We start from the raw sequence: 14,959 nt of genomic DNA on the forward strand, positions 1-14,959 counted from the left end.
ACTTTGGATGGGTTAAATGCAGAGCATGAGTTCTGAGTGTGGGTCACCATACTTGACTTTATGTCCTGTCACTTTCAAAGTATTAACCATTTGGTAGTCTGCTTAATGCACTCTTGAGAGTTTCATCCTTATCCATTTTCTGGGCTATTTCAGAAGTTATAGATTTCTTTGTAAATTCTAAACTAGCTGAAAAGGAGGAACCATTTTAAGGAGGCTGCAGTTGTTTAGATAGCTAGCTTGAAGCCAGTAGGGCTGTCGGTAAGAACAGATCCAGTCTTAGTCAAACAAGGTATCAAAAGGTTTATTGTACGTCCAAGGAGGTTTTGTGCATGTAGATATGCATGTGTGCGTATGGTTTCTATAAAGGGAACAGATATACAAAGTTTCAGTTTACAAATAAACTGTGCTAAATAAGGTACAAAGCAACAACAATGTTCCATTAACTGCACATTAAATAAATAAAGCACATGACACAAAAACCTTAAAACACTAGAGATGCAGCATTTCTTGTCTGCGAGGGAGTCTATTGTTTTTGTGGTTTCCAGTTGCTGTTCCATCAACTTTGTTTTTGTTTTCGACTGTGAAACTTCCATACAGTAGTAAGCGCAGTGAGAAAATATAGCTGCTTGCATAATATTCTGATGATGAAATTTATGTCACATGCACACATACCTAAGACTGAAGTATACTCTGTGGTCTAGAAATATAAGTTTCAGTACAATACTATGCTGGTCACAATATTTTTGTCTCATACACTGTATGCATAAAACTAATTATATTTTGGGCTTTACTGTTTAATGAGGCCAAGGGAGAGTTGTATGACTCCCCCCCAGCTACCCAACCAAAATTGTGTCATGTAACTTGGAATCAGCAACAAACTAGGTAATCTACCCAGCTCATGACATAATGACATAATAAGTAACATGACATTGCCAACATAGAAAGAAGCAGTGCCGTGCACAGGGGGTAGCCCGATGGCTAGAGCCACTGCCCCTTTTACCTCATCGGCTGACGTACCCCCTCAGCAATCCTCCCATCTGCCCAGCTCAAAGCTGTCTGTTACAGCTCCGCTAAAGATCTGCTGATCCACTCCGTGTTTTCCCGCCGCTCCACGGCATCACTCACAATCTGTGCCTGCTCTCTGGAGAGTGGAGACCACAGTCTCCGAAGCTCATTTCATTACCAGGTAGATGCATTACGATCCAGTCAGTGGATCATTAGTCAGTGGTTGATCTGCTGAATTAGTAATTAGTTGATAGTTTGTTTGTTTGTTTTTGTTTTTGGTCAGTAATGGCTTGGCCTTCTAAAAGAGCTAACAACTTGGTCTACAAAAAGTTGTTGACCACAAACTTGTAGACCAAAAAAAAAAAAAAAAAAAATTGGTCAACTGTCCCTAGAAATGTAATTTGTGCATGGCTCTGGAAAGAAGTGTTCGATTGTACGCCAAACATTTATTTTTCTTTTTTTACCAAACCAGTTCAGTGCAAATGGATTTTCTTTAGCTTACACAAGATTTAATTCAAAATTCAAAATTTGACTTTTGAATTAAATCGTTAATATTTTTAATATAGCCAGTTAATTTTTTATGTTACACTTTTGTCGCTTAACTGACAACATTTTTTTTCCCAATCCAACTGTATGTCAACAAACTGAGTTTTCACACTGCACCAGCAGAATTTCATGAATTGACAAATGCTGATTAAACAGGTTCAAAATAAGTACCAACCAACAGCAAATTCCAGCAAGGGGATCTGACAAATGTGACAAGTGAATTAGTGTCTGTTGCTGTTGGTCTGCCTATATAGGTGCAGTGTGAATTAGCATTAAGAGAGACATTTCCGAATATGAATGATAATTCTGATCAATTAGTTTGGAGACATACAGTTTGATGTGGGGGTATGTTACCGGGTAACCTACAAAATTGTGCACCATCTGCAACATCTAAATTAACTACATTCAAAAATATTATTTAACCACTTAATTTAACATTTTATTAAGAGTCATTTAAGTAGACATAGGTTAAGATTACTCACTTTTGGTGTGGCAGTAATATGACCCCCATCTATCTAAATCACAACATATGGTGGTTAAAAAAGGGGGGTGATGAATTCAAAGCTCGGGTGGTCCAGCAGTCCACCCCATGGCTGCAGGGCAGGGGGGATGTCTCTGTAGATAGTGAAGTTTGCCTAATTACACTGGAAGGTGCGAAAATACCTCTTACAAAAACACTTTACACAATCCAATTTAGACTCGACCTCTACACTTGACAATGCACTTACTTAGGCGATGACACTCTGAAAGGGGAGGGCTAAAAGCGCACTTCTGCTGTAGCCTTCTCTAGAAGTTTAACGATACAGTAAAGGAAACAATGGCCAGACGAAAAGAGAAAGTTTGCTTGTGCATAAGTATTCCAGTTATATGTATTATTTTAATTATTATTATTTGCGTGACTCACTTTAACGGACAGTGTATTGACGGACTTTACAAAAAAGCAGCCGTGGCAGCCGACTCGGAAACCTGCTCAAAGATCGGGCGGTGAGTGATTGCCTTGAGGCCTACCACTTACCGCATAGTACATGAATGCAGTGTATTCTGTTACTTTAAATTCAGAAATAGCATCCTTATGGATGATTAGATTATATATTTTAGTAAACACAATTCTAGCATCCAAACTTTTCATATTGATGTGGAAGACCACGTTTTCCTGGAAAATGACAATTAGGTAGTCAAAATCCCTGGGTCAGGTAAATCTGAGGATGCTACTGAGGTGAAACGTCAGGTTAACGACACAGAAAGTCTGAAGTTAATTAGGTAAAGTAGGCTGTCTTCAAAGCCTTGTAATCCTCTTGACAGCAATCTCTGGCTTCCTCTTCTTGGACAACTGGCAGCTAGTGATTTAGACCTGGCTATAACGCCTAATTCTGTTCTATATTTTTATTTACTATAAAGAAAAGTCAATTCTTTCTGTAGAAGAAATAGGCCTAAATGATAAAAACTGATATGTTTTGAGAGGTAAAATGGGTTTATATATAAGATATCGGTCTTTGAAAGGTGTAGTCAGAAAGTAGGCTAATCATGATTGACTATTTAATTATAGATCATTTGTAAGCATAAAAACATATTGGTTATGCCAGCCTCCTACAGACACTTCTGATGGGTCTTAAAGCGCGTTTGCTAAGCGACCGTCTGCAGTTATTAGCAAATTTTCCAAATTACTTCCTCATTTTTTTTGTCCTTGATGTTGTTGTTGTTGTATATCCCCTAAATGCTCTCTCATGTCCGCCCATGGTTGTCAAACAAGGAAAAAGATATAGATTATAAATCATTTTAACACAAATTCTTGGAATTATTCACAAATTATTGATTGCCTTACGTTTAATTCTGTTTTTAAAAGATAGATCTCAAATCATATCGCTTTGTTGACCGCAGTATTTAAAAGTAGCTAAAATAGCCTTTACACTAGAACATTTGATGCTGTGACCTTGGTCAAATTGCCTGTTCTGTAGCTATGTTTGTTTACTTGCTTGACCTGATACGCGGGACTGATGTACTGCAAGTGCTGGCCATCAGTAGTTACTGACTCCCACGTTATTTGGAACCTTTTCAATGTATGACACTTGGGAAACAAACCAAAGGTTCGAAAATCGAGATGAGCAGCGCTATCACTTTAGCCCCTTTCACACTGCCATTCCGGCAAATACAGGGGTAAAGTGTTCCTGCAATTGTTCCCTGGTCACTAGATTTGGCACTTTCACACTGCCAGTAATGACCCGGTATATGTGCGTGCTTTCACACACAACCCTTGAAGATCCCGTAACGACACGTGACATCAGCGTGTGATGTGTAATGTACGAGTCGACAACGCTAGGCACGTTATACTTTCACTGAAGCAAGCAAATGATCTCGGCGTCAGCACGGAAAGTGAGGAACTAACTGATCTCTGCTCCATTAAAGTTTGCACATATGTTTTCGTCGCTAACGTTGATCTTCCTTCAAAACAGCCGGTAAAAGAGTCGCGCGATAATGTGCGTCATCACTTCGACACGGAATTAGATCTGGCTTTTGTTCATACAGCGCTCGTCCCGGGTCGAACCCCGCAATGTTACTAGGTCCCCGACCCGGGTTCAATTCGGTATTCAATCCCGGCACGTGGTTGCTTTCACACAGAAGGCGACCCGGCAATGTTCCGGAAATATTGCGGGTCCGACGTGCAGTGTGAAAGGGGCTTATGCCAGCATGCTACCTGTCAACAGAGGTAAAACATTTGCCGATGTAATGTGAAAACGAAGCCTAAAAGGAACACGGTTCTGACCCGAAAATACAGCGTGAACAGAAAGAAGGAAGCTATGGAACAAAGAATGGAATTGTGTGAACACACCATTAGGAATCATAATTGTGAAAATCACTATACCAATACATTTGAAATCCGCTGTTAATTTTGGTAAAATAAAATGACACGCTGACAACTTAGCGTAAAATTAGTACTTTCCAAATAATATTTAAATTAAAAAAAAACTACTACAACACAAATACAGTTATTTAGTTTTGAAAAGCACACATTTTATATGTGCATGATATTAATTTTAGGAAGAAACTTTCCAGCGGGATCATTGTACTTTGATTCCCTTGACATCAAATCGTTAGACAACCCATGCCATTGCTCAATTCTGTCTACGTTTTCTTTCCTAGAGACATCCTGCAGTTGGGTGGCTCAGCGGTAGATGGCGCCAATGCTGCTTTATGTGCACGTCAAGCATGAATCCTCAGAGTACGGGCATCGGTGGAGGATCTGTATTCACAATACGGGAACAAAGTGGTGAAGATCATAGTGCGAACTACGGGGGAGCTATGGGGAGCTCGGCTCCCCTTAATAAGACATGGGCTCCCCTGAAAACGAGAAATGTGAAATTTTGGGGATCCCAAAAAATATTGACAATATGAATATTTTGAAATGCAATTTCAGTTGTGCAATGTGATCATGATGGATTATTAAGTGTAAAATAGCAAAAATATTATTCAATCATCCATGACGGCGATTAAAACCTAATTTACTTCAATAAAGATTACTATACATGCTATTCTTGTAATGAGCATCAATGTGTGGGGGCGCTGCGCTGCAAATTCCCCGTTAGTACGTCATATATTCGTAGAAAAAAAATAAACGTTGGAGGCCATTTATCACGCGCAAAGTCCTTAATTCATTCTGCAGTTATAGCATCATAGCAATGATAGCAATGGTAAAAAGAAAACAAGGCAGTTTAATTAATTTTGGTTTTATTAAGAAATTATGTAGTGATGACATTAATAGCATGGTTTTATTAAGAAATTATGTAGTGATGACATTAATAGCACGACTGATTCACTTGCTGCAAACACTTATTAGACCTCCCGCCGTGCGCCCACTGTGACAACCAAGAAGCTGAAGAAAAGTTATCTCTGGCTGTAGATGGTAATAGCTTGTCAGAGGCCGGTGTAGCAGTCGCTTCTGTTCCCCTCGAAATGTCTGTTTCCCCTCGGGTTGCCAGGTCCGTGTAATAAACGCAACCATATAGTTAATCAAACATTTTCCCAAAGTACTAGCCTAAATTCCGCGGATTTGGCAACACTCCCGCATGCAAACACACCGAACACACCTGGATGTAAGGAAAGCAAAAAGCGACACATTTCTTGCTACACTACAAGTAAATTGATTCTCACACTCTATTTACTTATTCATCTTGCAGTTGTTCCGTTATTTTTGTCTTTTGTTTTTACATTTCAAGTTGAAAAACCTCTCGTCTTAAATTTATTTTCAAGTTTAGGATTTAGGACGGTATTTTTAACTATTTGACTTGCCGTACATCCAGTCATGCTTCTTGCGCACGCTAGTTCTGATTGTACGTATGGTAACTCGGCAACTACGCAAGAATTGTAGTATGTTTGCCTAAAGGGGAACAGAATCGACTGCTACACCGGTCACTATCCTAACCCCTCTTGCTCCGAGTCCTCTCTCCCGTTAAACTGGAACAGCCGGCAGTGGAGAGACTGTAAGAGCCGATATACATGGCTGTTTGTTAAAGATGGAAGCTTGAGGTGCATCTCTTGTAGGGATGCAAAAAACCTTCTTCTGTCTGAAAAGTTAAATGGCACGCACTTGTTTGAGGAGTGGATTAATGGGGAAATAAGCAGCGCTGCTCAGAACAAGTTGCGAAAAAATATATATAAACACAGGCTTTTTGTGGGTGGCTGTTTGTTTGCTGTCTGACCTATCAATTTGTGTCGATAAAGTATATACATATACAGTAATGCATATACAGTTTTAGCTGTTATGTATCTTTGTAAGTCATTGTAAGTCATTTTTTGAGGCACTCGTGTCGATAAAATATAATAGCCTAATAGTGCATACACTTGTAGCTGTCCTTATTTGAGGCACACGCAATCAGCACCCCCACCCCCTCCCAAAAAAAAAAAAAAGTGGGCTCCCCCAGAGGACACGGTATAGCTCGAACACTGGTGAAGATTATCCTACTTTTAATACCTTAAATAAATAATGATTTTGTTTTATATTGCATATTATTGTTAATGTTATTCCACATCTCTGTTATCTAAACAGAGTGAGAGTAATCAATGCCAGAGAGACTGTCCCAAAAGCTTTTAAAACCGACCTTCTTGCCATGTGTCCAACCACAATACAGCCAATGGAAGGTGACAGTGAACAGTGGATATTTTTTTAAATACTTAAATATGTAAATATTTATATCTGAATATGTGCAATGCCCCATTAAAATATGTAACCCACTATTCTTTAAATACAGACCTTTTTTGCATTATATAGGAAGTAGTCTTCTTATTTATCATAACTACACACACTCAGTGTACTGAGCATTTTAAGCACAAATAATAGCAATAGTTTCTCTTTCTCTCTAAAGGTGCTCACTGGATCGGTGTAGGTGATATCCGTGGCTGTGAGCGAGCTCATAAACTGTATGGATGTTTACCTTGGGCCAGTTTAACTGAGCCCACTATCAAGATGGCTAGAGAGGGTGTCCCTGTACCCTATGTGCTCTCTTGATTTTTGCCACTTCTCTTAAAGGAGAAGCCAGAATCACCATTACGGTAATACATGAACTCATAGTATGAATGAATAAAGACTTATAATGTTTCCTTTAATAGAGCTTTTTAAAAATGAATTCTGTCACATTCCAGTACAAGTGAAACCATTCATCAGAATGTGTTTCTTTTATAGCCAGTTATTCCAGAATAAAGAAGGTAAGCTATTAAAAGAAGGGGACATAGTGAGATTTGAAAAAGTAACAGATACACTTGAGATCATCGAACAAGGGGCAGTTGCTTTATACAATGGAGACATTGCCAAAAACCTTGTCAGTGATATACAAAGCGCAGGTAATTCAGAATGCCCTTTTCTAAAATTGTGATTTCTATAAATATACACAAATCACAGTTCATTTAATGTGTATTTTAGGCGGAACAGTTTCTCTGGAGGACTTGAGGTCGTTCAGGTTATCTGAATTAGGGTGCTTTCACATCTCTAGTTCGATTCATTTGGTCCGAACCAAGGGCAAACAATTATACATTGTAGCATTTTTAAGCTTTTTTGGTTCCTTTACACACCACACTGATTGCTTTGGTCCGTACCAGTTGAAACGAACCAAAATGCAGTCACATGACAACATCTAAATCACTGATTGGCCATGACGTATTTCCTAAACTGCTTTTCGATTGGTCAGAATTTACGTGTGGGAAAATTCCAACATAAGGAGGAAAAGCCAGCAAACAACACGGAGACAACACGACTTCGCGGGCTGGTTTTGTCCCTGGCCATAATCTATTACATTGTTTTTATACACCACCATATGCAAAAAATAAATTTCTATAATGAAGTGCGGATGCGGCTTGAAAACAATGTTGTAATGCACTGCAAACGGCGAGTGGGAATCGCTCGTAACTTCAAGCAGAGACGTGCATTAATTCGTCTTAACTCTGACATGCTCATGGTCATCTGACCAAATTTCTATGAGGCTCTGCACCTCCTCACTACTCCAAGTTTGTCCATGAGCTGCCATGCAAAAGGGCAAACTGACAACAAACACTTCCTCATCCCATAATGCACAACACAGCTGACTACTGCAGCCAGTTTAGTCCAAAAATGATCAGTACTTTTTGCAGTTGGGTCTTTTCGAGGTCGGATCACATTCTCACCACAAACGAACCGCTCCAGAGTTCGTTTAAAAGCGTACCGAGACCACCTCTTCAAGCAGGTCTCGGTACGCTTGTTTAGTCCGCTTTTAGTCCACACCCGAGTGCGATTGCTGCTTTCTCACCTGCCCAGTCGAACCGCACCAAAGAGGGAAACGAACTCTGGTACGATTTAACCAAACTAAATGAGGCAGGTGTGAAAGCACCCTTAGATGCTTGGGAAGTGGCTCTAGGAGAGTATGAAATGCACTTTCCTCCACCGCCAGCAGAGCACTTAGCTTCATACTAAATACCATGCTAGGTGGGAAAACTAATTAACCCCTTTGTCCTTTATTTGTGCTACTTGCTGAGCCCAAGTATCACCATTGCTATTCTTTACTAGTGAATAATTAAGTTTAATGTTAAAAAACATTGTCACAGTGTCTGGTCTGTGTATCCCTGGGTGTCTCACTTCCTCATATAGTCACCCCACTGCAGGTACTACATTTCCCACAAGCCTTTGTCTGAGTCATCACTGTTAATTGCACACCTGGTAATTGCACTCAGCTGTTCCCACTTTCATCGTTTTCACCTGCCCATATATACCCTGTTTGTTTCTGTCAGTTTCATGGAGTCCTTGGTTTATATCAACCTGCTATTCGTGTTTGTCATGTTTCTTGTTTTGGACTGCTTTTTTGGATATTGACCTCTTGCCTGTCTGGATTATGATTATTGGATTCTCCAAATAAAACACTGCAAATTGGATCTCTCTGTTGTGTGTACGTTCATGACACACATAGCATTATATTTTTTTCTTGTGCTACGGGCATGAGTAACCTAGCTATTAGCGTTCAAAAAACAATAATTGGCAAGATTCTTTTTGCTCACCAAGGCTGCATTTACAGTTTTTCTCAATTGCTCCAGAACAGTGCAATTGTCAAAAATGTTTGCTGAAATATCAGAATCCTACTGCATGTCTGCAAAAGGTTGTAACTTGTAACCCTAAACATTTAATTGATGTTTCAAATCCTAGTTATTGTGACCGTGACATGGCCAATGCTACCAAAATAAAAAGTGTTTTTGTCATTGTCTTAGCCAAAGTGGTCAAAATGTCTAGATGTTTTTTTTCATCATGGAAATATTTGTTATATGCAATTTTTATTTAGTTATGTTCAATTTTATATGCACAAGTTTTGTATGTGTATACATATTTCAACAGTTGGAAAATATGTTTTGGGCAAAGACAACACTGTAGTACACAATAAGGAAAACAAACTTTTTCATATATGCAGTACATTTTATCTTTTTATTTCACCATTGCTTATTTCATACCATTGCTTATATATTTTTAATATTTTGTAAATATTTTCTGAAGTCAAAATATTCCAAAAATGATGGAAACTTAAAAAAATAAAACATTTACAAGACATTTTTCACCCCTTTGCAACTATAATGACAAGCTACTTACTAACTTAACAGACACTACAACCATTCCGTTTCTGATATTTAAGTAATTTTCACACTGATAGATTTTGATAACTAAAAAGATCATTTTGCTTGTGATATTTCACACGATGAAAGAACGTTTATAAGTTGTGAAAAGTTGCTTAAATCAATAAGAAATTCAAACCTGATGTGAAAAGGAAACTAATTGTTCAGACACCTGAACTTATTGTTTGGAGGAATAAACTCTAATTTGAGAACTGTGTCCCAGCGATTAAGAAAAAAAATTATTAATAAAATAAAAATACAGTAGAAGCAGTAATATTGTAAAATATTACCATTTGTAGTTTTCTATGCTTGAATGTATTTCAGACTTAAATTTAGTCCTTAAATGTGCCATATGCAAAAATTTAGGTTAAAATATCCATAACATGACCTACACGCATCAAAAGAATGAGAAGAAATAAGGGCGATGATGTCATAAAAAAAAATGTCAAGTTATAGTGCTGCAGAGATATCAACCTTAATTAGCATTAGCATTACTAGCCCGGCCCGACAGGTGTCGTAATACCAGTTTCGGCCATGGGAGGCGATATGCGGGCAACATAACCACCAGCCAACCTGCAATACACGAATAACTCGCACGGCTTGTCGGCGTGCCTCCACCTGATGTCAATCATGTGAAAAAAAAACAGCCCACTAGTTCATTTCAGTTCAGAGAAGAGAGAGAAAGGATGACTGAAGCCCTTGGCAAGAGACCACCACCGCGCTTGGAATCACAAATCAAATCCGATAAGAAAAGGAGCCGAACCAGAGTAAACATCGGCACTGCTTTTAATCGCTGGAGACAACTGATGGACCTAAAGAAATGAGGTTCGACTCCGAACTTGCAACATTTATTTTGCATTGGTAAGTTAGATGCTGTTAGTATTTCGCTAGAAGTTTGTTTTATGTGTTTGTGTATTTGTTTTTGGGAAGTTCTAACATAGAAATGTATCAAAGGCTGTTCGATAAACGTGCTAATGTTAGCGATGGCTGACCGTAGCTGCGTTTGATAATTAGCTAGCTATAACTTAACGTTACCCATTTTATTATATCATAACTAACCTGCTCTGTCTAGTCTGTTGGTCTCCGTGTCCTCTTTGCTTCGTGGTTTTTCTGTGCGTGAAAAAATTGATGTGTGGTGTGAAAAGAGTCAATTGCGTGTGTCTCATGGTGAATGCTTGAGAGTTGGCACATGAGTTCCCAAGCAGAATAAAGGACAGGTTGATTATTGCTCTTTAGCGTTTGTATTAATCTATGATGTGTCCCTGTTTGCGTACAGGAACATAAAAAATAAATTAAAAGTGATACATGGACCAAGGTGTCTGAGATTGTTCATTTTAAGTAAAGGATCCTAATATTTCGTCCACAACAATATTTAATGAGGTTATAACTCCTTGTGGTTAGTCTGCACGAGATCAACAAGCTTGTTTGCTTTGCGGCCGCTTTAAATACAAAATAAGCATTCGATCTACGTCTGAGCGCTCACAAATCTTTCTGCAACGTCGTGAGCAGAGCGGCAAGGGCAATTTTTGATGTTCTCGACGCCGGCGGTGTGAACGCACAGTTAGGCTTCGGCTATGGCTGTAGTGTTGTTGTGAAAGTAGGGGCGGAGCATAGAGACTATGCCTTTTCTCGTTTGTTACTCTAGAGTAGACCAATTCACTTTATTGAGGCATACTGCCCCCATCTGGTATGGAATGTGGAGTATGACTTGATTTTTTTTGCCAAACATTACAGATGGCACCTTTAAACGCAAAGCTAAATATTAATTTGCATTACTTCAGTTTCCATTGTCACACGATCCTTTGCTCTAATATGCCGATTTGTTGCTCAAGAAATATTTCATATTATTATTAGTGATTAGTAGTATTTATTTGATATACATATTAATGATAAGTACATAAATGTCAAACCTTTTTTATTTCTAATCTGTTCCACTGATTTATTTCTCTATTTTCCTCAGGTTTTAACCTAAATTCTGCATCTCTGGAGGGAGACGAAAAGGTCTTAACATTTCAACGTTACGTAGAAACCTGTAAATTTGCCAACGGTCTTAAGTTCATGAAAGATCCCAATTTTGCTTCTCAAACGGTAGGCTTTGTAGGAGGAAATTATTTGTTTTACATTTTAAACTTCTCTGTGAGTGTTATAGGCACAAAACCATTGGTCAGGCTGTGCTTTAGTATCTGAACAGAAACATTACAGTCATTACACTTTCTGGAGGCACTAGTGTAATCTGCTATAATGACTTAAGTGCTGTGTTCTGGGGGATCATTACTGCAGGCAGTAGAGTTCAGCACAGCAACACTGCCATTACTGCTGGCAACCCACTGGTTGGAACACATAAAGCCATGCATTAGTTCATCATCCTCTACGTTCTGTGTGGCTTGAATAGGAGGCAGTTGAGATCATTCAGAAGCATTTCGTGGATAAAGTGAGAGCAAAAATCAGCCCTGACCGCACTTATGATGCCAGCTACTACAACGTCACTCCATACCTGGACTCTCATGGCACCACTCATGTGTCCGTGCTCGCTGAGGATGGTATGGCGGTATCTGTGACCAGCACCATCAGTCACATGTATGTGCCTTCAAATCACATTCAATCCATTTATATGAGTGCTAGAAAACTGTCAAATAATATTGTGTATCATACTATTACTTAAGTAAAGAATGCAATGCTATTCAGGAATAAAACTGTGCATTAGAACGTGTCAAAACTGTTTCTTTCTTTCTTCTCAAATTTGGATTCAGAATTTTCTCCCCCCAAAACTGGAATCCTCCTCAACAATGAACTCGCAGACTTCTGTGGAAAAACAGACCAGATTCATGCTGGTCAGTAAAAAAAATCACAAATTGTTCATTAATGCATACAGCTCTCAATACCAAAATAATATTCTGTCTTGAAATACTAATACACTGTAAAGAAAATGGTGTATTGAAATAAAATAATTTTCTTGTAAAGTTTTTACAAATCTTTTACAAATTTTACAGTGTAATTTAATAACAGTTTTTTTTCTTTATTATTATTTTTTTTTAGAACATTGGCATTTATTTGAATTGGATTTTGGTATTTATCAGAATTTGTATTATTTATTTGGTATTCTTGTATGTATGGCTTATCAGACATGATAATAAACATAATTATCAGTGCGTATCAGCTAGGATTTTAATATACGATTAAAACAACAACAACAAAAAAAACATATAGCCACATATATTTTCTTATTGTGGTGACTTCTTAATATATTTTTAAACATTTTTTTTACACCTAACTTTGACCAGTAGTGTATTAGTAGTTATTAAGAAGATGTGGCTACTGTTTTGTGAATTGGAAATGTCCTTCTATCATATGTTTTTTGTGTTTATGTCCTTCTATCATATGTTTTTTGGTGTTTTTGTTGTGGTTAATAAAGGGTAAACCAAAAGACATGCAACCTTTCTATCAGCTACAACAGATGTTTTTAATAAACTAATTCGTTGAAATTTATTTAGATTATTCTTTATGTCAACATCTTATTTAATCAGTTTAAATCAACCTGACAAATTAGGTTACAAAAACTCAAGTCATTTTTATTGGTTAGATCAAATAAAAAATACCTTTACAAAGGATGATTTATACAGCATCACATGACAAATATGTTATTATATAGTTCTTGTAAGTGCTGGTCGATAAGTTTAACACAAAATGTTCCTTCATATAATATTTTGACATTTTGTGAATGTATAAGTATCATTTCTGTGTGTATCTGTGTGAAGGTGAGCAGCCGCCTTCCTCCATATCTCCAGTGATCCTTTACTCCCCATCTCAGAAGCACATTGTGGTCATAGGAGCCTCAGGTGGCAGTATGATCACCACCGGGATGGCTCTGGTGAGTCTAAACTGCACTTTTCTGCACTACAAATTTAATGCACTGTGATTCAGTAATCCAGCTCTAACCCAAACTCTTCTGGCTAGACTCTCATGAACTTCCTGTGGTTCGGCAAGACTCTGCGAGATTCCATCGACGCCCCTGTAGTGTTTGTGGACTCCAAAAACGTCCTCAACTTTGAGCCCTCTTTTGACAAGGTAAGTAGATACAAATGTTTCCACGTGGTCAGTTGTTTGTAAAGGATCAGGTCAAATTTCCAAACCTTTTTCACCTCTTTTTCTCCTTAGATTGTTCTGGAGTCACTTCAAAAGACTGGACACAAAGTCAAAGTCCCACAGATGTTTTATAATGTTGTAAATGCAGTGTCAAAGGAAAACAACTGCATAGATGCGGTCTCTGACTCACGGAAACATGGAAAAGCTACAGGGTATTGATATATGTGAAGTTTTGATGCTGCACTGTGAAAAGCATGAAAATATGTATGTTTCACTTTACTGTGAATGATGTGTGTTGTATATATATATATATATATATATATATATATATATATATATATATATATATATATATATATATATATATATATATATACACACACACACACACACACACACACAGTACAGACCAAAAGTTTGGACACACCTTCTCATTCAAAGAGTTTTCTTTGTTTACATGACTATGAAAATTGTAGAGTCACACTTTCTTTCTAAATTTAGAATACTTTAAATGCAAAATGAAAATTATAAATAAAGTATTATATACTACTACTACTACTACTACAAAAAAAAAAAAAGTTTTTGTTTAAGTGTTGTGTATGCTAGTATTCATCTAATATTAGCTGAAATATGTTCACATCTTTGTGATTATTTTTACTTGGCATCAGTCTTTGCTTGAATAAAAAGAAACACTCACCTGAATTAGTTTGAAATTAGATTTTTTATTATTCTGTGTTAAAACATTTCTAATAGGTAGGCCTCAAACAAGTGTAAAAAAGTGTTACAGTCACATTATTGATTGAATGGATTGCCTGTCACATGTTCTTGGCATCTCTCAATAGTTCTGAAGTGTGCAGATGGATGGTCAAAGGGAATGTTTAGCTCAGCTGCTCACCAATGATGCCTCCACAGCATGACGCCCAGCATTTCTTAATAATTAACGTCCAAAGCCCTGAAAATAGGATGTGTCTGACTCACAATGAGATCTCATCAGAGGCTATGAGCAATCTGAGTGATTGCATTAGCTTTGGCATCACGATCGGAAAGATAAACAGAGCATTATGAGCTCTAGCTATTCGGGAGCACAAGAATAAACGTTGCCGTGTAATCACTTGGCATAAGCAGTTAGCAGTGCCAGTCAGCAAACCCTTAGAGTCCGCCGTCTGTGTGAGTCTAAAGCAAAGTCATTTCCATTTGAAGTCCACAGGGG

The 14,959-nt window shown here is 37.9% G+C and overlaps 1 protein-coding gene across 1 annotated transcript; it reads left to right on the top strand.

Moving 5' to 3' along the window:
• The first annotated feature begins 9,003 nt into the window (after nucleotides 1-9,003).
• On the top strand, nucleotides 9,004-13,968 carry LOC113106837 (glutathione hydrolase 5 proenzyme-like). The gene is made up of 7 exons (XM_026268853.1): nucleotides 9,004-9,007; nucleotides 11,627-11,754; nucleotides 12,059-12,243; nucleotides 12,406-12,497; nucleotides 13,422-13,534; nucleotides 13,621-13,731; nucleotides 13,822-13,968. The coding sequence occupies exons 1-7, from the start codon at nucleotides 9,004-9,006 to the stop codon at nucleotides 13,966-13,968; spliced, it is 780 nt and encodes a 259-aa protein (XP_026124638.1).
• Nucleotides 13,969-14,959: the final 991 nt, after the last annotated feature.

The sequence above is a fragment of the Carassius auratus genome, chromosome 8, assembly GCF_003368295.1.
Source record: "Carassius auratus strain Wakin chromosome 8, ASM336829v1, whole genome shotgun sequence".
In the NCBI taxonomy this organism is placed as follows: Eukaryota; Metazoa; Chordata; class Actinopteri; order Cypriniformes; family Cyprinidae; genus Carassius; species Carassius auratus.